This window comes from Miniopterus schreibersii (genome assembly GCF_964146895.1).
Source record: "Miniopterus schreibersii genome assembly, chromosome: 17".
Taxonomy (NCBI): Eukaryota; Metazoa; Chordata; class Mammalia; order Chiroptera; family Miniopteridae; genus Miniopterus; species Miniopterus schreibersii.
In genome coordinates this window covers 15,717,731-15,739,806 of record NC_138117.1, presented here as the reverse complement: position 1 = coordinate 15,739,806, position 22,076 = coordinate 15,717,731, and the positions used below count along the sequence as shown (strand labels likewise).

The 22,076-nt window shown below is 39.3% G+C and overlaps 1 protein-coding gene across 3 annotated transcripts in view; it reads right to left on the bottom strand.

Annotated features, from left to right (window-relative positions):
• The window catches only part of COL14A1 (collagen type XIV alpha 1 chain), a 157,148-nt gene that overhangs the window by 100,576 nt on the left and 34,496 nt on the right, over positions 1-22,076 (bottom strand). For all 3 annotated transcript variants that reach the window (XM_081116373.1, XM_081116374.1, XM_081116375.1), the window contains exons 9-16: positions 19,826-19,987; positions 17,307-17,458; positions 16,098-16,227; positions 14,413-14,558; positions 11,769-11,898; positions 8,671-8,810; positions 2,372-2,498; positions 185-324 (exon numbers count right to left, since the gene is read on the bottom strand). In XM_081116373.1, the coding sequence (XP_080972499.1) occupies positions 185-324; positions 2,372-2,498; positions 8,671-8,810; positions 11,769-11,898; positions 14,413-14,558; positions 16,098-16,227; positions 17,307-17,458; positions 19,826-19,987 (1,127 nt within the window). The remainder of the gene's footprint in view (positions 1-184; positions 325-2,371; positions 2,499-8,670; positions 8,811-11,768; positions 11,899-14,412; positions 14,559-16,097; positions 16,228-17,306; positions 17,459-19,825; positions 19,988-22,076) is intronic.

Genomic DNA, 22,076 nt, shown 5'->3' with positions numbered 1-22,076 from the left:
TAGCAAAAACGCATTTCAAATCACATGATTTGACAATTATAAAACTCCATGCTGTGCAAAACATTAATTACTCCTGGGATTCTCAATCTGTTTTCAAGGGAAGATCAACTCAGATGTCATGCTGGGTGCTCACTTCCAGACAAAATGCTCCGGATTAATTTTCAGGCTGTTTCACGCGACTCACCTCTTCAGTCTTCCCGCCGTAGACTGGGATCCACATCAGCTTGTGCTGCCCTTCATCTGCCGAGAGGGGATGCCAGGTCACCCTGAAGCTCTCTGTCGTCACCTCATCAATTTCCAAGTATTGCTGGGCTGGAACTTCCTCTGTGAGCCAAGGAAAGAGATCTCGTGAGGAAACTGATAAGGTGAGAAAGCCATCACTCCCGGGGGCCGCAGGAAGAGACGGCTGCCCCTGCGAACCCCCTGCTCCAGGAAGGGAAGCCGGGGAGCAGCACCCACCCATCCACCCGCCCACGGTGGCCTTCCTGCCCTGCCACGTCCAGCATCTACCCCCAGCATAAAACAGGAAGACCTTGGACACAGCAGATTTGACAAGTTTCCCAGTAATTTCCAGAACTCTTAGGTTCTCTAGCTGGCTCTTTTCACTAACTATAAAAAATAAGAGTGTCACATTCATTATTTTACAAAGATGATATTTTCCCAGTACTTGAGGAAATTAACAGAATGGTGCCCTAGAGGTCTGAGACATGTCCCTTTTAGCTTTTATGCACTGTCTTTTTAAAAAATTTTTCTATTACAGTCTTCCTTCAACAGTATTTTGTATCAGCTGCAGGTGTGCAGCACAGCAGTTAGACAATCATATGCTTTACAGCGTCCCCCTGACACCTCCAGCATCCACGGCACCACGCAGTCATCACAGCATCACTGACTATATTCCCCGGGGCCTTACTCACTAACGTACTCTCTAGGAGCAAGGTAAGCCCTGGAGAACCTTCACCCTTTCCATCTTGTACATACGGCTGCCATCAGAAGTGAAATATAGCCCTAGACAATTTAGCTCGGTGGTTAGAGAGTTGGCCAGAAGACTGAAGGGTCTCGGGTTCGATTCTGGTCAAGGGCACGTACCTTGGTCGCCGGCTCAATCGGGGCTTGAGCGGGAGGCAACCAATCGATGTGTCTCTCTCACGTCTCTCTCCCTCTCTCCCTTCCACTCTCTCTGGAAAGCAATGGAAAATATATCCTCGTGTGAGGCTTAAAAAAAAAAGTGAAATATAACTTATCAGACCTTCCACTATTTCACTGCTTACACGTGTCTGAGATGTACAACAGAGGATACAACATTCAACTACACCCCAAATGAACTGTCTGTCGAGCACTGATTTTTATTATTTGAAATCAGAGATTTTTAAAGCTCTTTGACAGGACACCATGGGGATTCCAACTGGGTTTTGCCTTTGGGAGGTTTTGTGAAATGGCTGAACATTTTTTGGTGAATATTATTTCTCAGTCCAGCTTAATTCTCATCTCTCTCTGAATTACCTTCTCACCTCCTCGAATTTGTTTCCAGTGCAATCTGAATAGGTTCAGAAAGCAAACAAGAGGATTGTGGCCACAAGGAGCCAAAAAGGTTGCACATTTACTGACTACAGAGTATGTGTAGGAAAGAAAAATAACCCATTCATGCCTTATTTTTTTATTTTAGTAATTAAAATATCCCATATTGTTGTATTAATATTTTAGGCTGCATTTCAATTATTGGCTATAAATTGATGTATTAGGTTAAATAGAATAAAACTGTCATTTTGTAAAATTGTGGATTTCAGCATTTTGGAAGTTCAACATAATATACACACATAGGAATGCAAGAAAGTTGTGAAAAGTTTGCATCGATAGAACCAAAGAAACAATGTGAGATTAGGAAGAAAGCAATGTTCACTCTCATTTAGCGGAGACCTTTCGGATTTCGATGGTCTTTCCTCTCTTTCCCTTGCTCTAATAGAAAATGATAGGCCAGTATGCATTCTAGTCACCTGTTGGTTTGTTAATAACAACAGAAAATAAACAAAAATGAAAATGCAATCTCTTTCAAATCACAATTGAAGAAGCTGCTCCATTTTGTGGTTTCTACAGAGTTACTCTTGGAAACTTTTTTTTTTAATATATCTTTATTGATTTCAGAGAGAGGAAAGGAGAGGGAGAGAGAGAGAGAGAAACATCAATGATGAGCAAGAATCATTGATCGGCTGCCTCCTGCATGCCCCCTGCTGCGGATCGAGCCCCCAACCGGGGCATGTGCCCTGACAGGGAATCGAACCACAATCTCCTGGATCCTAGGTCGATGCTCAGCCGCTAGGCCATGCCCAGCCAGGCACTCTCGGGAACTTTTCAAACCGTAACAAGGCTCACTTACCCGTGGTAAAAACTCCAATCAGAGGCTCTGACTGCCCTTCATCGTACATGGAGGAGATGGCAATAGTGTACTCCGTGAGGGGAGTCAGGCCCTTCAGAGGGAAGGTAGTAATAGGATCGACTTCGACCTGCAAAGGAGAGAAGGCATAATAGCTATATCAGACACTCGCAACTGCTGGAAACGGAAATCACTTTATTATTGTCTTTAGTTCACGTGGCTGCCAGTGGAGCTATAAATACTGCAAAAATATTACTGAATTAAAAAAACAGTCAATTTATATATACACATTTCTAAGCTTACAGCCTTAAGTAGATTACCTATCAGTGAATTTGCAGGGCATCTTTGCAACCAATATTATTTCCATTCATTAACGATACAGAAAGTAAAGTGCACACAGTTTACTATGCTAATATAAATAGAATGTTCTCAGACTGGCCTGCTAGGAGCAGCCAGTTTTGGGCTGCATTGCCTGGACTCTGCTGACTCCACGACTAAGTAATGCATAGTAACTCCCATAAGAGATGCGTAGATTAGTCATCATGCAGGGCAGAATCAAGGAATAGTCATGTTAAAAATAATAGTAAATACTTGAAATTTTCCTTTATCTTCCACAGAGGTATAGGAAACATACGTATCCATAGCTTTAGGGCACACAAGGGATGAAGCCCTGAGGGTAAGGACCAAGGGTGTAAAGAAAGAGAACTGGAAAAGGGAAGAACAGAGCTTGAAGAAAAAAACATACAGTAGGAGGCGATGAGGGCAGGATCCAGAAGACAGAGACCTGAGCAAAGTCATTCTCAGACTCAGACAAAGAACAGACACAGCATTATCTTTGAGAGGCTGGGTCTTGGGCTGCAGGGGACATATCATAGAGCAAGGAAATGGAGCCTCCCACCTGAGCGCTTGACATGCATTGACTCAGCCGATACTCACCAAAAGCCTTTAAGGTAGGTACTCAGAGTAAGGCATCCTTGCTCTACTGATACTCTGGGGAACTGAAGAAATGAACCTGTTTCCCTGAGAGCAGACTCTGCCAAGAAGTATCTCACTTAAAATGTTTTCAAGAGACATTCTGGAGAAACATCACTAAGATCTGGTGTTTACAATACTATCAATAACTAATCTTGATGTTACCTGAGGTTAAGGGGAAGGTGACATAACTCACTGTATTTGTTCATGGCAGTCAACGTGATTTTTACCAAAATATAAAACATGTCACATTCCCATGTAAAACCTTCATCGGCTACCTATTGCCTTCCAAATCAAACCAGGCACCCTGCGAGGACCTCTTGGCCTTGCATAATCTGGAGTGCTGCTGATTTTTTCTACCACACTCTCCATTGCCCTCTGGGCTCCGGTCACACTGACTTTCTATCAGGTCCCAGTTTTTCTCACCTCAGGGCCTTTGCACACGCAATTCATTTTGTCTGGGACCCTATTTCCCCAGGTCTTTCAAAATTAGGCCTTCCTCATCTGTCAAGACTGAGCTTAAATTTCACCTCCTCAGAGGGGGTTTCTCTTTGCACCTCTCTCAGGAGGGTTATTCTCTAACAACGCCCTTGTTTGTTTCCTCCCCAGCACCAATCACAGCCTGAAATTATTGGATTTCCTTACATACACGTTTATTGTTTACCTCCTGCATAGAGTGTAAGCTCCTTGAGGGCAATATGCTGTTCAGCTTTTTCACTACTGTATGTTGAACTGTATTTTTTTTGAGTGAATAGCATTAAGTAAATGAAAATTAAGATGGAGGCAAAAAAGAGCCTTTTCAAAAGAGATAATAAAGGGCTCATCTAACCTAAGGGCCAATCCAGAAACCACATGCATCTCTAAAAAATCAATTATAGTTCAATAACAGAGTGCCAACCCCAGAGGAGCTTCCATTTTCATCCTGAAACCCAACCAATCTGTTAGAGAGGGGAGTGACAAGCCTTTTCAGCCATCCCTGCTGAGATGTCAGACATGGAAGTGAAGTCATCTTGGAAGTTCTGGCCCAGTCAAGGTCCCAGATGAGTACAGGAGTCACCCCAGCTGACACTACGTGGAGCAGAGGCAAGCTGTCCCTGCTGAACCCTACCCAAGTTGCATAATCATGGGTTGTTATTTAAGCCAGGGTATTAGTTACATAGCAATAGTTAACTGAAAAAAAGATGTAATTACTTTTTCTGAATCTGAACTTGATAATATTATAGGTCATGCTTAGCATTTACTGTTTACTCTGGTCTGGATACTGTCTGCAAACTTTGCGTGTATCTGTCCACTTAATCCTTAGGCAACCTTGTAGAGTAGCTAATGATTACCCGTAATTTGAAGATGGCAAAATGAGACTCCAGAAAGTTAAGGAACTTGCCCAAGGGAAAAGCAGCTAGTACACAGGTCTTAGATACAAGGGCTTCCGACTCTAAACCTTATGCTCATAAACACTATTTACAATAGGGATTCATTATTTAAACTCATAGAAAAGACAAACCCATATTTATTTATTTTGCTTGCTTGTTTGACAAATCCATATTTAAAGCATGAGTTCTAGACATGTTCTTGTAAACTGCACTTGGATATTGCTTTCTGTTGTTTTAAATTGTAATAGCTAAGATTTACTGAGCCCTTAACAACTCCTCAGGGACTTTGCATTCATTGTCTTACTTAGCTCCTTCTCCTCCCGCCACCAAACCCTTGTTATTTATAGTAACTATTTTACTAACAAGGAATCTGAGGCCCAAAGAGCTTAACTAACTTTCCTGGAGCCATGAGACTATTAACTGATATATAATTAGGCCATGACCTCTAAACTCCTAAGTCTCAAATATGCACTCAGTTTTCTGTGTGCATGTCTGTATGTACATATACATACTTAAAAGCACATATATAAATATATATCTTTTCAACAGATATGTTTATTTACTTATTTAATAAATTAGATACTGAACAGGCCATACTTTATGCATTAACTATTTTATTTCATCAAATAAAAACTTTTAGGTATCATTTATATTTATTAATTGTCATAGTTGTGTTTTAGACTAAGTTCTGAAACTGGTTTTATTGGTAACACTTTTAAGATGTAGGCTGATTTGGAAAAATGGTAACAAATGACCAGAATCTCATTTTTATGCAAGTATTTTTGAGAATAAATTTTCAAACAGTCTAGCTAAAAGCTTAACGTCAGCCTAACTCTGGGCCGGATGAAGACACAGCCCTTGATGAGGAACCAGGGACTTGAGCTCCGCTCTGGGCTCTCGTGTTGAGTCACTGCTGTCGGAAACTGGACTTGCTTCTGAGAGTCTAAAAACTGTGACCCTTCATTTATAAAACTCAAATGGCAGCACTTCAGGTCTCCATCCTGTTTGCACATTTCCCCCAGTCCTTTCACAGCACATGCTATCTGAGATGGCTTCTGTCCTCGGTTTGACATGGCATGTGTTAGCAGCATTTTCCTATAAGGACTGAACTAGGTGCTCTTGGTAGAGCTCTCGGGACACTGGCTCAGGGTAAGCGCCCAACATGTGTTAGCTGTTATCATCATCATCATCATCATCATCAACAACATATAAGTGCTCTGTTTTATTTTTCTTCTTTAGTTGACAAAAAGTTGAGGAGAAGGGTAATGCAGAAAAGACAGAGGGAGGACCAGGAGGGGAATATAAATTAAGTCAAAAGGAAAGCTTTTACAATCATGCTACATATTAATATTTTAGTTGGGACATTTTAAAGTTCATTCCAGAATGTTTTGGAAGTTTCTTAAAAACCCAATTGTAAAATTGTCTGTAAATAAAAGCTTAATAGACATTAAAGCAAAATATGATAGGAAGATTCAAAATGAAATCATGTATCCTAAAATTAGATAAAATAATATTTCATTTAAACAAGAGACACCTATTGAGCAACCTCTAGTCTCAATTGCATGGTGAAAAATTAAAAAATAAGAACACACATGCACACATACACATACACACATACCAGTCAAAATGAAAATATTATAAAATCTACACATTGTTTATGCATTTACTCAAATAAATTTTCCTCAAGTTTTCACTCCAAGTACATTTACTTATATTTAAAATCCAGTTTAACCAAACATATTTTTCTAATTTCCAAGCGCAATAAAAATTAGAAATAATTAGCATCTTCAAGATTAAAAAACACTACAAAAAAAACAAATGTATTTCTGAACAAATGTATTAGTCTGGGGCCATTCTTTATAAAGGCAAATAATGTAAAATACCATAAGAGGCTACAACTATAATTTTTAAATGAATGTTAACTGGATTTATTGTGGTGATCATTTTGCAATTATACAAATATCAAATCATTACATTGTACACCTGAAACTAATAATATGTTGTATGTAGATTATACCTCAATAAAACATTTTATGATTTAATTATATTTACAAATATAACTCACATATACATCTACATCACATTTTATTTTTGTTTTATGAAAAATTATTACCAAAGAAGGATGCTCTACAGTGAACAAGTATTTACTGGTGAATATGGCTGCTGTGTTATTTTGGTGGTTCAATGAGTCAACATTTTTAAGTTGGTAAGCTTCACCTAAAAATAGAAATCCCTGGACACAAGATCAAGGGTCACAAGATCTGGCAGCCCCTGCCTGGATTTCTACGCAGTTGCAACCTGCAGGAGCTGACCCTGGCTGAGTCCTGGATGGACACGTATGCACTCCCAAGCACATCAGTCCCCACCACAACCTAGCATCCCTGTCACTGTGCCCCACTATCCATGGTCATTTATCATAAGTCTTGAATTACTTTCTTCCTTTCAACGGAGAGTTTTTTCTACATCCATGTCCCAAAAATGGGAATATAAAATATATGAAATATAGCCCCCAAGTCAGCCTCATGTTTCAAGAAAAACAGGAGAAAGTATATTTCTTTGCAGGCGTGACTGTTTCTGCACCTTTAATGGCAGGCAGGTTTCGGTCATTTATATTATCTGCCTGATCTTCCTACACAGTAGAATTTGTAAACCTTGAGAGTGTAGCTTATCACTGATAACAAAGAGACACTGATAGCTCAGTGTTTTCTATTTCAACCCTTTTACTATTTCAGTGGAAAGTCTTCAAAAGCAAAGCAGCTAATCCAAATGATCCCAGCTTTGTTGGAATTATTTGCTGGGGCTTTATAAAGACTGAATGACAGATGTTGAACTGCATTTCCTTATTGTTAGCAAATGTGTAGTTATTGCCTGTTCACTACCCAATGTCCTGTATGAGGGTGCATGCTGAAAAATACTAATTGGATTTAATTACAGGAAAAAGTTTGTCTCTGCATATGAAAATACTTGCTTTATTTGGTCAGAAAGCAGAAATGATGTAATCCAACATGTTTCCCTCTTTGTCTTAGCTTCTTGGACCAAGACAAGGAAAATAATAAAAATAACTTTGCTAACTATTCTGCTAAAACCCATTGCCAAGAAAAGAATTTCTAAGGAGTATTAATCACTGAGTACAAGATACTGTATCTTCATGGGTTTTAGTGAGGTCTTGTATGTGAAAGTACCTTCCTGCACAAAATGTGCATTATTCAGGGCTCAATTTAAGTTCATCTAACCAGGGTCTCTCAGTTGTCACTTACTCAAAAGCAGAGGCATAAACTGGGCAACACTGACATCGTTTCTAGTTTGCTATTTCTATGAAGATACATACTTCCCCACCCTAGTCCAATGGGAAGACGGTATTCTCCAAAGATGGCCACATCAATTTATCTCTCCCATCCCACACGCCTCCCACCCTAGATGGGACCTGGTTTCCTCCCCATCTTGAATCCATCAGGGAGCTGCCACATCTCCGGCCAAAGGACTGTGGCGGAGGTGATATTCTGTGACTTCTGATGCGAAGCAACTCAAGGTGACACAGCTTCCATGTAACTGTTGCTCTGCCTTTGCCTCTTTGAACACATGTCTGGGGACTACTGAGCCAACACAAAAAGTGAGCTCCCCTAAAGCTGCCACCGAGAGGGATCACGGGAAGAGTCTACTTAGAAACACAGAGGGCTGCTCCAACTCCCAGCTGACCCAGTGTCCCCAGACCAGGCGCCAGATATGTGAATTAGGAAGCCACTGTGATGACACCAGCTTCAGCCACTATCTGGCTACAGTCTCATGAGTGACCCCAAACCAGAACTACACACTCAAGCCCCAATTCCCGACCCACAGAAACTGGGAAAGAAAGTAATTAGTATTGTTTTAAGCTACTATATTTTGGAATGGTGGGTTATGCAGCCATAAAAAACTGATACACAACCAGTGTTAAAATAGACATCGTGTTCCACAGCTTACCTCATTGATTTCAGTCCCATCTGCATTGTTATATACAATTCGATAACCAGTGACCGTTCTAGAAGTCGGGTCCCAGGCTAGCCGAGCACTGTTAGAGCCAACATTGGAGATTCTCAGGTTTCTTGGTGGACTTAAGGGCACTTTGCAGGAAATGGAATAGAAAATAATTAAAGTGTTAAATAACATACGTGTAAAAAAGACAAAAAACAGTGTCTTTGACTTCTAAGCTACCTACAAATGGAAATTTTCACCCAGTAATAACTTATAACAAAAAATTAACAAGTAAAAAGTTTTTCCAGTATGAAATGAATAATAGTAATAAATTACACAAGAAATTAATAAGATTTAGGTAAGTTTTCTGTGCCTTTCTTCTCCAGTCAATGATATTATACCCTGGTGTAAATGAGCAACCTAATAGATCAACCAGGACACCTAAAATTAAATCTTAGCTATTCCACTCACTTATATGATTCTGGCAAAGTCACTCAACTTGTCCATTCCATAATCTCCCATTTGTAAAATGAGGGTGATGCCTATCTACCATCTCCACTTGGGTCTATTAGGCATTTCCAAACATGTCCAAAACTAAGCCACTGACTCCTGCCACCTCTCTCAATCTTCTCTCTCAGTTTCTCTATCTGAGCAAATAGAAACTCCATTCTTTCCCATTGCTCAGGCCCAAAACCTTGGAGTCAGCCAAGATTCGGGTTTCTGAATATGTGTTGCCTTCTCAGTGAGGCTTCCCATGATCACCTTATGTAAAATAATCCATCCATGCTCCCTGATTTTTTTTATTGCACATTTATTGGTCTATTGTCTCTCTTCCCCACTATATTATAATCTCAGAGGGTTAGGGAATTTGGTTTAATTTTGTTCTGGGTTTTAACCCTAATACAGCAAGTACTCAATAAATATTTGTTGAATCAATGAGCAGCATTCCTACCTGAATAAGTCTCAGTGACTTTGTGAGACTAGATAAAAATAAACACTTTGTTGTTGTTTTAAAAAATATTTAAAGAGGTGTTGGTATTTCTGCGGATTCCTATCAATCTCATAACATAGCTTTGAGGGTTTTGTGAGCTTTTACAGGTTTATAGTAAAAACAATAGTTAAGATTTACTGCATGTTTTCCATGAGTCTGAGATATAACATATCCCATTAAATCCTTAAGTTAGACAGCAAGGATAGAGTTACAGTTACCCCTGTTATATAGATCATATAACTAACGTAATTTGGCCAAGGTCACAGTTAGTAGGAGTAGAAGAGCAGCTAGGGTTTAACCCAGGCAACTGATCAACTGATTTAAGGACTTGTGATATAGTACTGATAGAACCAACAGAGCAAAAATTTAGAAGATAAATAATGACGACTATCAGCCATAGTACAAAGTATAATGTTTCCTCACTCTGAGAGGCCAATTCTTTCATGAATTCTATATATATAGGATTGGCGATAAAGAGCTTATGAGGCTTACTGACTCTCAAACTTACCCTTAAGTATTGAGAGAGAAATTGTAGGAGAGAGAAAAGCAATATAATTTTATTAAGTGTTGTACACACTTAGCTCTAAATTTTCATGGAGTTCAGTTAAATCTGGCAGTATGAGGGAGCAATGTCTAGTTTCCTTAGTTCATAAATGGTGATGGCAGGAGACTCGTCTTTGGGTGGTAAACACCCAATACAATATACAGATGATGTATTATAGAACTGTACACTTGAAACCTATATAATTTATTAACCAATGTAACCCCAATAAGTTCAATAAAAATATTTAAAATTTAAATAAAAAGTAGACTAATTTTTTAAATGCCAGTCTCAGGAACAAGTACCCAGGATATCAGTTTTTAGGACTATTACTCAACTGCTAATGGTGGAAAAGAGTAATGTACATTTTTCTTTAATATAAAGAATTGAGTATTCTGAGGGAAAGATAGATGGGCAGTTGGGAAAAGTTCACTTAAGTCAACTGATACATCAGATGCTGCCTGGAGTAATTAACTTCTTTTCTTCTGTGTTGAGCTGTCCCAGTTGCTTTTTGTTTGCTTCTTTGCTGTTTTAATTACATCTGTCTTTCTTCGAAGAGCAAGAACAAGTCATTCTTGATTAACAAAGAATGAATGTGGAGAAAACTTCTTTCCTTACATTAAGCGTCTATGTACGTTTCCCAAATAGAATCTTAAAGACAAAAGCGCTGTAGGAACCGTGCTATTCACCTCCTCCCAAGGCTCAGAGGGGTGGGCGAGACCCTGAGCCTCTCTATGCTTTCTTATATTTACCTTTTCTAAAAATATTATAAACTCCCTACATTGAACCAAAAGTAGACTTGCCAACAAAATTATTACTCCATTAAAATACGAATTATAATAGACTTGAGATAGAGGACTGCAAATGTTATATGAAAAAATGTGTTAATTCTGATAACAGTAGGGAAAAAAAGAAATATTGAGTAAATGTGTGTTAAGTGCTTTCACCTATACTACTGTATTTCACCTGTACTGCTACTGTTCCTCCTTTTACAGACTCAAAAATGTGGCATTACTTGCCCATTGTCACCCAGTTAAAATGTGACTTGAGCTAGGATTCCCATCTCAGCTGTTCTGATTCCAAAGTCCATGTTCTTTCCCCGATATTCGGATCTAGCCTTTGGATTTAGACAAAGACGTTGGTGGCTAGAGGATGCTCAATTTCAGTTCTAGCATCCATATGACTCATAATAATAAGACTAAATGAAATATATTCCTTTCCCCTAAATAAAATAAACATTTTCTGTTTTATTTTAAAAAAACTTTTTTCAATTACAGTTGAAATTCAATGTTATTTTATATTAGCTTCAGGTGTATAGCACAGTGGTTAGACATTTATATAACTTCAGACGTGACCCTCCTGACAAGTCTAGTACCCACCTGGCACCATACATAGTTATTACGATATTATTGACTATCTTCCCTGTGCTGTACTTTAAATCCCAAAATACACATTTTCTCAAGTTACGATTAGCTCTGAAGAGATTGCAGCCTAAACCAGTATTTCCAATTGAGGATCCCAGTGTTGATCTGGGCTTTCATTACAGCATTTCATCTGAATGACGGAACTGCTCACATGTTGTTTCTTGTCCTGAAACGGGATCGCTGGCCTCTTCTCCAAACATAGCATACACTGTAACTGTGTATTCCGTGTTGGGCAACAACCCACTCAGTTCAATATCGGTGTGGGTCTCTCCAAGTTTCATCTGAAAAGAACACACGTTGTCAGATGGTGTGCCAACGTGTACTGTTCACGCTGATCAGAGTGGACCTGGATAAAGGTGAGACTCCACAGAATAAGCCTGTTTCCTCACAACCCCTTCATCAAACAGGCTGCAGTTATAACTTGTTCATTGTCACATCATTTTATATTAGGAACAGATGCTATGGAATCACATAAAACTAAACCCGTGTGTGCTGTTTTAGGAGAACTCTTTACATCTGGACAAGCGGCAACTGCAGCAAGAACAGTGTTGAATATTTGGTCCCCAGAAGAGCGTGGTTGCAGCTGAATCAGAAGTGTTCTCTAGAAAGAGTGTAAGCTCCAGGCCAGCGTGCTGGGGGCAGTGCCAAGTGGGCATCTTTCAGCACTTGGCTAATTCTAATTCTAACCAGTCACCTGGCTGGAGGCCCAGACTTTACTTCAAACCCAACTGAGCTGGGCCAGTTTTGTTGCCCAGTTCAACAAAGGGGCCTGTCCACCTGGGCTGCAAGTCTTTTCCAGGATTCAGAAGAGATCAACCCCCTCGATGCCCAAGTTGGCCACTTCCTTTTTGATTCTGGGATGATTTTTATGACCCTTGGAATCAAGCAAGCCAACATTCCCAGTTGTGTAACAACTGAGTACAGCTGCGTAACAGGATGGTTTTATTTTTGGTTTGGAAGGAAGAAAAATGATCTCCATAGACAAGTGTCCAGTCACAAAACTTCCTGTTATTATTATCAAATTAAAAATTTTAATTTTGAGACATCTCAACATAGATAATAGAAATGTAGAGGAAATACTATAATACACCCTGATGTAGCCACCACTCAAATTTAATAAATATCAACAGTTTGTCATACTGACTTTAGGTCTTATTCTGAAAAGAACTAATATATACAGATAAAATAAAAGTCCTCTCTCATTCTTTCTGTTCACCATCTCTACCTTCATGTTGAGGTATATCTTATTGACCCTTTTTTTTTTTTACACACATATGTATCTATCTGTAAAGAACATATATTTCTGTATGTTTAACAACATACAGAAATGGAACTATAACAACATAATATTTTTACAATTTTTTTCTCTGTCAATATTATTGTTCAAGATTTATCCATGTTGATACACAGGGACAGAGCTGACATTATTTAATTCCTTTATGATATTCTTTTGTATAAATATGCCGCTATTTTCCATTCCTCTATTGACGAACATGTCATTTGTTTGTAATATTTTGTTCTGACCGAGTCTCTCCATTGAAAAATCCTTGCAGGATGTTTCCCTATGATAAATACCTCGAAAACTATATCTATCTTTAACTTGATGAAACATTTCAAATTATTCTCCAAGGCAACTGTACCAATTTATATGAGTGATTCTGTTTCCCCACATGCTCACTAATATGTAATATTTCAGATCAGACTTTAAAAATTGTTTACTAACCTACTGGGTATGAACTAGTATCCCCTTCTTTTTTAATTTGTCTCTTTCTTTGGGAAACTGAACATCTTTCCAACATCATTTTTAAGTTTCCCTTCTGCCAAAAGGGAATTACAATCAACATTAAATCCAAATGGGCAAAAGCTGTCTAAACTTTGCAAATAAAAGAACACGTCACCAATGCTATGTTCTTGACACTCAGATTCGCCATATTTTTGGCCCTAAAAATTTCTGTCCCCAGAGGCAGATTTTAGACAATGTTAAAGAATCAAGTTCTGAACTCTCTCTTGTCCACCTGCCTGTCAGGACACTCCCAAGTGTCACAGACACTTCCTCTTTATTCCTTGAGCATCTGTATTATAGTAATTGCTTCCTATAAATTGAAACTGAGGACTAAAATAAATCATTCAAAAGTCAAAGATTCATTATTTAAACTGGAATAAATACAAAAAACTCCACATCAATGAGATACATTTGCCTACCTTGCAAATTAATTTTTTTAAAAATTTCCAAAGTCAGTATACATAGGGAAAATAGTCATTTGTGAACTGCATATAGAAATGTAAATTATGTAAAATTTCTCTCGAGTCATTTGGTAATACTTAGTGCAATAACTGGCATACCCTTAGAAAAAAGAAACCCCATTTCTAGCACTTTATCCTAAGGAAATAATCAGACGACCAAACAAAGTTATATGTTAAAAATGGTCACGAGGCATATATATACAGAAAATTATCTAAATGTCCAATAATATGAGATTGAACAACAATGGAAAAGTTTAAAGATGTTTAGAGTGACTATATAAAGTATTATTTAATGGTATGGAAACATATGGTCACAACCACCAAAATGAAAAAAGAAGGGTACAAAACCTTTCCCATTTGCTGTGTTCAAAATGCATCGAAGAAGACTTTAAATGTGAACAACTTATTACCTCGAGGTGGTGCGATTACAAGTGATTTTTCCCCCTCCTGCTTAATGTGAATTTTCTAAATTATATACACTAAATTTTCATGCCAAAAGAGTCTATTTTAAGAAAGGCAAAGATTCTAGGACGCTAGTGGGCAGCAGTTACCTCTTTTTCGTCGCCAGCCAGGCCCTCGGTGAGGGGAGCATAGAGGATGAGGTACCCCGAGGCCCCGGCCACCGCTTTCCACTTGGCCCGCAGGCTGTTCTCAGTCACGTCGTACAGTTCAAGGTCGGAGGCCATGGGCAAGGCAACTGCAAGAGGAGATTGCGTTTTGTGATGCTCAGCCATTACCAGGGTGGCTGCTTATTTCAAAGTATCCACATGCTACTGAAGGAAACATAGCTTATTTTTCAGATAATTTTCATCCTTAAATCTGTTCACATAGCCCTCTGGGAGGGTAAACAGTGAACATTTAAAGCAGGAATGACATATTTTCTGGTTTCTTATATCCCACTGCAGTGATGGGCACCTGTCTCTGGGAGCCATTCAAGAGCAAGAAGACCATTCTGACCGTTTTATGTCCATCACCCATGTCTGACATGCAGCAGACATTAAAAACAGTTGTTGGGTCACTTACTAAAGTGACAGAATAGGTGGCTGGATGGACAAATACACAAATGAATCAATTCTCATTGCCCCATTCAAATGAGTTTGAGAAAAATGGAACCACCAAGAAATAAGACTGGCCATCTTTGAGAGGTAGGGAGAAAGAGATTAAGGACAAATGACAAGTTTCTGGCTTTAACAATGCCAATGAAAACTACGAAATGTTGTTTTCAGAGATAAATCTAGGCCCTCCATACTCTGGCCCTGCCCCCTTTTCCAACCACAATGTCAAGTTCAGGGCTTTGTTTACATGTGCAGCTCCCTGTCACACTTGGACAGGAGGGCCTGCAGCAGCTCATCCCTGTCACACTTGAGTGCCTGTAGCAGCTCATCCCTGTCACACTTGAGTGCCTGTAGCAGCTCATTGTACTAATTTGTTTGCACATCCTTGGTTTGCATTTCCTCACTTACTAGACAAAAGCTTCCTTAAGGGCAGGGACGGTTGCTAAAATATTTCTGCAAAGTGAGAATATTGATACCCGCCTTAGGAATCATTGTCAGGGATAAATCCGACAGTGCATCGGGCTGGCGTGTCATCATCGAGCCTGCCACATTGTTACTGGTGCTCTTTATGTTGTTATTATTGTTCCATCAAAGGTAGAGTTTTTAGACCAACTCTGCATAGTGCCAAGCACGTAATAGGACTTCAATTCAAGTTTGCAATAGCTGAGTGGGTAGTCGTGTTTTTTAAGGTTATCTTTTCCCAGGATTGTGTGTGTGTGTGTTATCATGATCATGCTCAGGTAAGGAATTACTAGTATTCAGACGCTTGTTTTAACTGCAATGATATAAAAAAAAATGAAAGTAGATGTAACCTAATTCCCTTGTAATCTACTGGGCAGGAGAGCTACAGAGCTCCTTCTCTACTTCTACTGACAAATTCAAGCTCAGGGCTTAGTTCCTAATAGGCATTCACTAACTGTTTGCTTATTAAATGTATTTTGCGCCCTTCACCACTAAGGCTGCTTCTCCTAAACACACCAGAGTCTTATAATGTCCCTCCCAATATATAGCCCCTGCACAACCCAACAAAAGCATGGTCTAGGACAGCACTCAGCAGGACAGCTGCTTCCTAGGAATGTGGCTCAGGATGTCATCAGCACAACCAGAGCTGACGTCCATTTAGGAAAGGCCACCTAGCAGTGCCACACAGGGTCAGGAGCGGGGCGGGATCCAGTACGCACGAGTGGTCTCGGTGCCCCGCAGGCCTTCACTGGCGGTGTGAGAATAAACTGCGAACACTGCGACCTGATATTCAGTGAAGGACATCAAGTTTTTCAGCACTGTGGAAGCAACGCTCCCGTCCACCACCACCTGTTTAAACCACACGCAGAGTTAAAATTAAAAAGCCAAAATATCTCTAGCAAGAACTTTTCATTAAATGTTTTATTTGTGCCACATCTTCTTTCCACTGTGCAGTCGATTCTTCTTGAATTCCTATCTGAGGTGACACACCTTTAATGGAACGTGTCCAAGACTCCCTTACTAATTCCTACCTAATGGGAACGGTGCCGTTTTTAGCCTAATCACACCCACTTAATAACAGTTAACATGTGGTATTTTTCCATGGAGCTTTGGGAAGCATTTAAAAGGTTTATTAGTCATGAAAAAGATAGAGCCATTGGAAACATTCTGATTTATTTTTTTTTGTCCAGGTGATTTAAACCTCTGTGATCTACTTCTCTAACACTTATAACAATTATAACTCCTGCCATAATCCAGAGGAAAACTGTGTAACATGCTGAGGTTAGGGGTTAGAACAATAAAAGGTTAGCACTTAAAAAAAAACAAAAAAACAGAGAGATTTCATCACATGTTAACATATTCCCTGTGAATTGCTGTATCAAAGGTAGGAACTGGGAAGAATCCAATCATTTGGCAACACGAATCCTCCTGTGATGGCCAGCCCATGAGAAAGGCCAGCCACACATGCTTTCTATGGCTTCTCCATTGCACTAATCTCCCCACAACCGTCCAGGAAACCCCAAGCCCCGGAGGAACACATACTCACATAATTTGGAACACACAGGCATCTTTAAGGCAGAAAGTTCAGACTGCTCCCGAAGTAGAAAGAATACATGAATAGCAAAAGGGAGCTCTGGTCAGATAGCCAACTACCGACTTCTTTGGCTTTAGGCCTCATTAATTTTTAAAAAAAGAAGAAGTCAAAATAAGTTGTGCTAGAAATGGATACATGACCTGTTCTGAGGGTTACTGATGGAGGTGAGAAGAAAAGATGGAAGTAAACTACATGGACACGTGGAAATGTATTTAAGTCAAATAATGTTAAATGCCTGTGACAGAATAATCTCCTTATGTATCCATTTCTGTCTCCACTGTAGAAGACTTGAGAAAATGAAAATAATGGTTTGAAAATATTATCTCCTCGTTACCTCGTCTGGTTTTCCACCTCTGGTAGGATAATACACGACTCTGTATTTTTCCACCTTTCCTGGGGCATGAGTCCAGTTAACCATAAAGCTTCTGGCAGTGACTTCAGAAGTGATCAACTCCGTCGGCGGCCCAATGGTGGCAAGGGCCAAGGCTAAATTAAAAAAACACATAAGATGAACCTCTTCTCCAAAGTTATTTCTTATTAGTCAGAAATGACTATTGATTTTATGCTGCCTCTAAGATTCTCATCTCTAGATAAGTTGATTCACTTATTCATTCCTACATTTGTTCATCAAAACATTTAAGCGTCTATTAAGTACCAATCCCTACACTAGGTTCTGAGGACACAAACTTAAATAACACATAGTCCTCCACTCTAAGGAATTTGCTTAAAGAAATTGTTAGGGAATAGTAAAAAACAAAAACACAGCAGTAATCGAGCCTGTGTGCATCTACAGGCACTCTTCTAAGCTCTTTAGAGTATTATTTTATTTAATTCTCAGTTGTTACTATTAGTCTTCCCATTTCATGGGTGAGAAAACCAAGGCACGATGAACTTAAATAACTCGCCCAAGCCTCACAATTAGTAAGTATCAGAGCTGAGGTTGCTACGCAAGCTTCTTAAAACACAAGTCTGTGTTTTTAAACATCAGAAGGTACAGTAGCGATACTGAAGACTTCAAGTCAACAAATGGCCAATATCTAACAGTGAAAAGAGAAGACAAAGCAGCCAACCTACTGAATACCGACTATGAGCTAAACAACTTACAAACACTGTGTGTTATGTACACGTTAAAGCAGATGATTCCACAAAAGACTTGGGACATGTAGAGTTCAGGGTCCCTGAACTCTAGGATTTCCTACCCTCTAGGGGCACTTACTCAAGGGACTTCAGTAACCATTACACTGTGGGGTGCGGGGGCAGAGTTACTAAACACTAAGTGTGACCAGGAACTATATTACATGCTTTATCAGCATCCACATGTAAAGATTTTTTTGGTGGGAAAATCTGGGTTCTAAAGTACTCTCAGAGAATTTTGTTCAGGAAACTACTGCTTAGCTGCCCAATCTAGTCCCTCACCAAAATTAAAAATATTTGTCCTACAAAAGGCCTTGTTAAAAAGATGATAAGACAAGCTACAGATCAGAAGAAAGTATTAACAAACCACATATCCAAAAAAAGGATTAGTATCTAGAATATAAGTAAAGAATTCTCAAAACTCAACTGTTAAAACTAAACATAAGAGAAAAAAAACTGAAAGAAGTCTAATTAGAAAATGGGCAAAAGACATGAACTGACATTTCACCAAAGAGCATACCACAGATGTGAAATGAGCACATGAAAAGATATTCAACTTCACTGGGCATCTGGGAAGTATAAATTAAAACCACAAAGAGCTATCACTACACACTGATCAGAATGGCTAAATAAAAAATAGTAGCAATAATAAATGTTGGTGACAATGCATAGAAACTGGATCACTCATACAGGGTGTCCCCAAAAATGTATACACACTTTAACAGCTGATAGCTCAATTTTGAAAGTGAAATGTATTTTTAATAAGCAGTGCCTTCATAATTATTCACAGTACGTGTATACATTTTTGGGGATACCCTATATATTGCTGGTGGGAATGTTGAATGCTATGGTCACCCTGGAAAATAGCTTGGCAATTTCTTAACTAAAACTAAACTAAACATAAAACTACAATACGATATAGCAATTGCACTCCTGGACTTTATCCCAAGAGAAATTAAAACGTATGTTCACAGAAGAACCTATACATGAGTGTTCACAGCCAAAGAATGGAAACAACTCAGATGTCTTTCAATGTGGGAATGGTTAAACAAACTGTGGTACATCCATACCATGGAATACGACACAGCAATGAAAAGGAAAGAGCTATCGATATACATCAACAACTTGAATGCATCTCCAGGGAATTACTCTGAGTAAAGATAGCCAATCCCAAAAGGTTACCTACTACATGATTCCATTTATGTAATATTTTCAAAATGAAAACTATACAGAGATGGAGAACCTATTAGTGGTTGTCAGGGGTTTGGGAGAGGTTGGGGGAGAGATCGAAGTGAATGAGGCTATGAAAGGACAAGAGGAATGATCCTGGTGGTGATGGAAATGTTCTGTATTGTGACTGTATCAGTGCCAACCCCGGGCCTGGGATATTGTACTGCAGTTTTGCAATATGTTACCAGTGAGGGAAACTGGAAAAGTATACATGATCTCTCTATATACTATTTCTTACAACTATGTAAATGGGCAATTATCTCAAAATCCGAAGTTGAATTAAAAGAAACAAACGTGATGGTCTAAAGGAGGAAATTATCAAGTGGTTAAAGTATTCCTCCCTCACCCACTCTGAGCCACCAGTATAACCCGTTTCTACTGATGATTCGCTTCTCAGGAGAGTAAAGGGCTCTGTTTAGAAAGTCAAGATGAAAGGCGGTAAGAATTTCCCTAAGAGCCCGCGCGCAGGCCGCGGCTGTCCCGCGTTACCTTTGATCTCCCTGTCCTGCTCTTCCACGCGCAGGCAGACGGTCCTGGTCAGGCTCTCCACCACCGTGTGCATCAGGTCGAACTCGGCCACGTTGTACACGTGCGTGCTGTCCGGCTCGGAGGCGATCTCCTGCAGCTCGTTCTCGTCCGCGTTTTTCACCCCTTGCGTTGAGGACGACAGGGACGGTTGTGACATCATGTCCCATTGGAAAAGGCAATGGGCAGCGTGCCCTACCTGAGCCCCTTGGTCTCACTGCAAGCAGAGTGTCTGCTACTTTAAAGGGGCGCATCTCTCCCATCTGATGCTTTTTAAAAGTCACCTTCGCAATCATTAAGTGGTTTATCTTCATGCTCCTCAGCATGAAGATACTGAGGATGTATCAACGAAACTCATTTCTGTCTTGCACGAGTATTGCAGAATTAAACCAGTATTCTAAACTATCCAAAGTTCAGGTTTGAATTTCTAAAAAAAGTTTACTTAAATTGAGAGATACTGCTAGAATAAAAATAATATATAATGATTATCATGAATATTATTATAACATAGTGTTAAGAAACAGCTTGGGAAAAAAATTTTTACACAAACACAATGGGCTGTCTAGTAACCACTGCAAATAGGGAAGCTCTGGTTCTTCCATAATATTTATTGAATTCCCTTGCTACGGGTCAAGTGCAATGCCTGGTGTTTAGAATACAGCAGGCACTAGAGTGATAGGGAAAACCCTGGGCCCTCGTGCAACTCCTCCAGCCTGTCTTAGCAGTGGATGTTAACACTTAGAGTGTGCTTACTATGCCCCAAGTACTTCAGTGTTTTACGTATATTAACGCATTTAATCCTCACAACCAACCCTATGAGTTTGGCATAATCGTTTCTCCCATTATACAGATGAGTAAACTGATGCACAGAGAGATTAATTAACTTGCTCAAAGAAACACAACCAGGAAGTGTACACCTGGGCTTCCGCTCAGCAGTCTAGATCCAAAGTCATATGCTCTTAACCACTCTAGGATGCTGCCTCTCAGAAGGCTGCACCTTAAAATGAGTAAATATTTACCAATGAAATGACAAACAGAAAAAGGGAGGCACAGGATTGGGTTTCATGGGTGTAAAGGTAGATTTCTCTTTCCCAGGCTTCAATAAACAAGGAGCATTTCTTATAAATCCCTGACACTGCAATGATCTAAGGGTGTTAAAACAGGTACTACGAAGACAGGAAAAGAGATTACCTGGGGCAACATGAATTACTTCTTAGATGCCAGGCTGTGCTATTGAATTCATTTTCCGACCTCAACACACTGAGTAACAAAGAATTGGTTGTCTCTCAACTATTTGCCTTAGGGGGTCACAGCAGGATAATAAATACTACTAGTTTTCAGGTAATTTCCAAAAAAAAAACACAAAAAAGGTCCAAATCACATCTGAATTCACTTAAAGCTTTGTTTAAAAGCTCATCCATTCATTATGAACACGACCACAAAATGGAGAGTAAACACATGAATGAATCCCCCATTAGTTTATGTCTTCTGAAGGGATTTCCTTTGTTGGAGAAAAAGATTGCAAAATAAAAAATGAAAATTAAATCAATCTCTCTGATGTTTCTTGCCCAAAGGACTTCTACAATAGCTTCTAAAATGCACAGTTGGATCTGGGTCCACAATAACAAAATCACATTAGTGCATGCTGAAGCAATGAGCTTAATATCAGCGATGTTTTTCGTGGCATTTAGTTAAAACCAACAAGTTCGAATTTATATATATAGAAACCTATTCTAGGGAAGATACTCCCAAATCTATATCTATTTCTCCCTCTCTTTCTCTCTCTCTCTCCAAACAAAATATCAAAATAGTTTGTTGCAAACAGTACAGGAAGAGGAGATGGTGATCATGGCTTGGAAGGGACTTGTCCTGTAAGGATTTGGCTCTCTTCATCTCTGTGCCCAAGCACCCACCGCAATGCCTGGCACACAGCAGATAAGCAAATACTTCTTGAATGAAACATTCTATAAACCACATTTTGATAGCAAATCTAGGAATAGCCCAAAAGAACGGCATCTTGATTTAGGGTTTGTTTTTGTTTTGTCGGTCTCTACTAAATAGAAGGCCTTCCTACTGCCAAAGAAAACGTAAACATTTTAATCAAGAGCACAGTTGCATCATTAAATTTTTGCAGTTATTCTGCATTACACACACACACACGCACACACACACACACACTTTTCCACAAGAAATACCTTTCAAAGAGTTCCAGAGA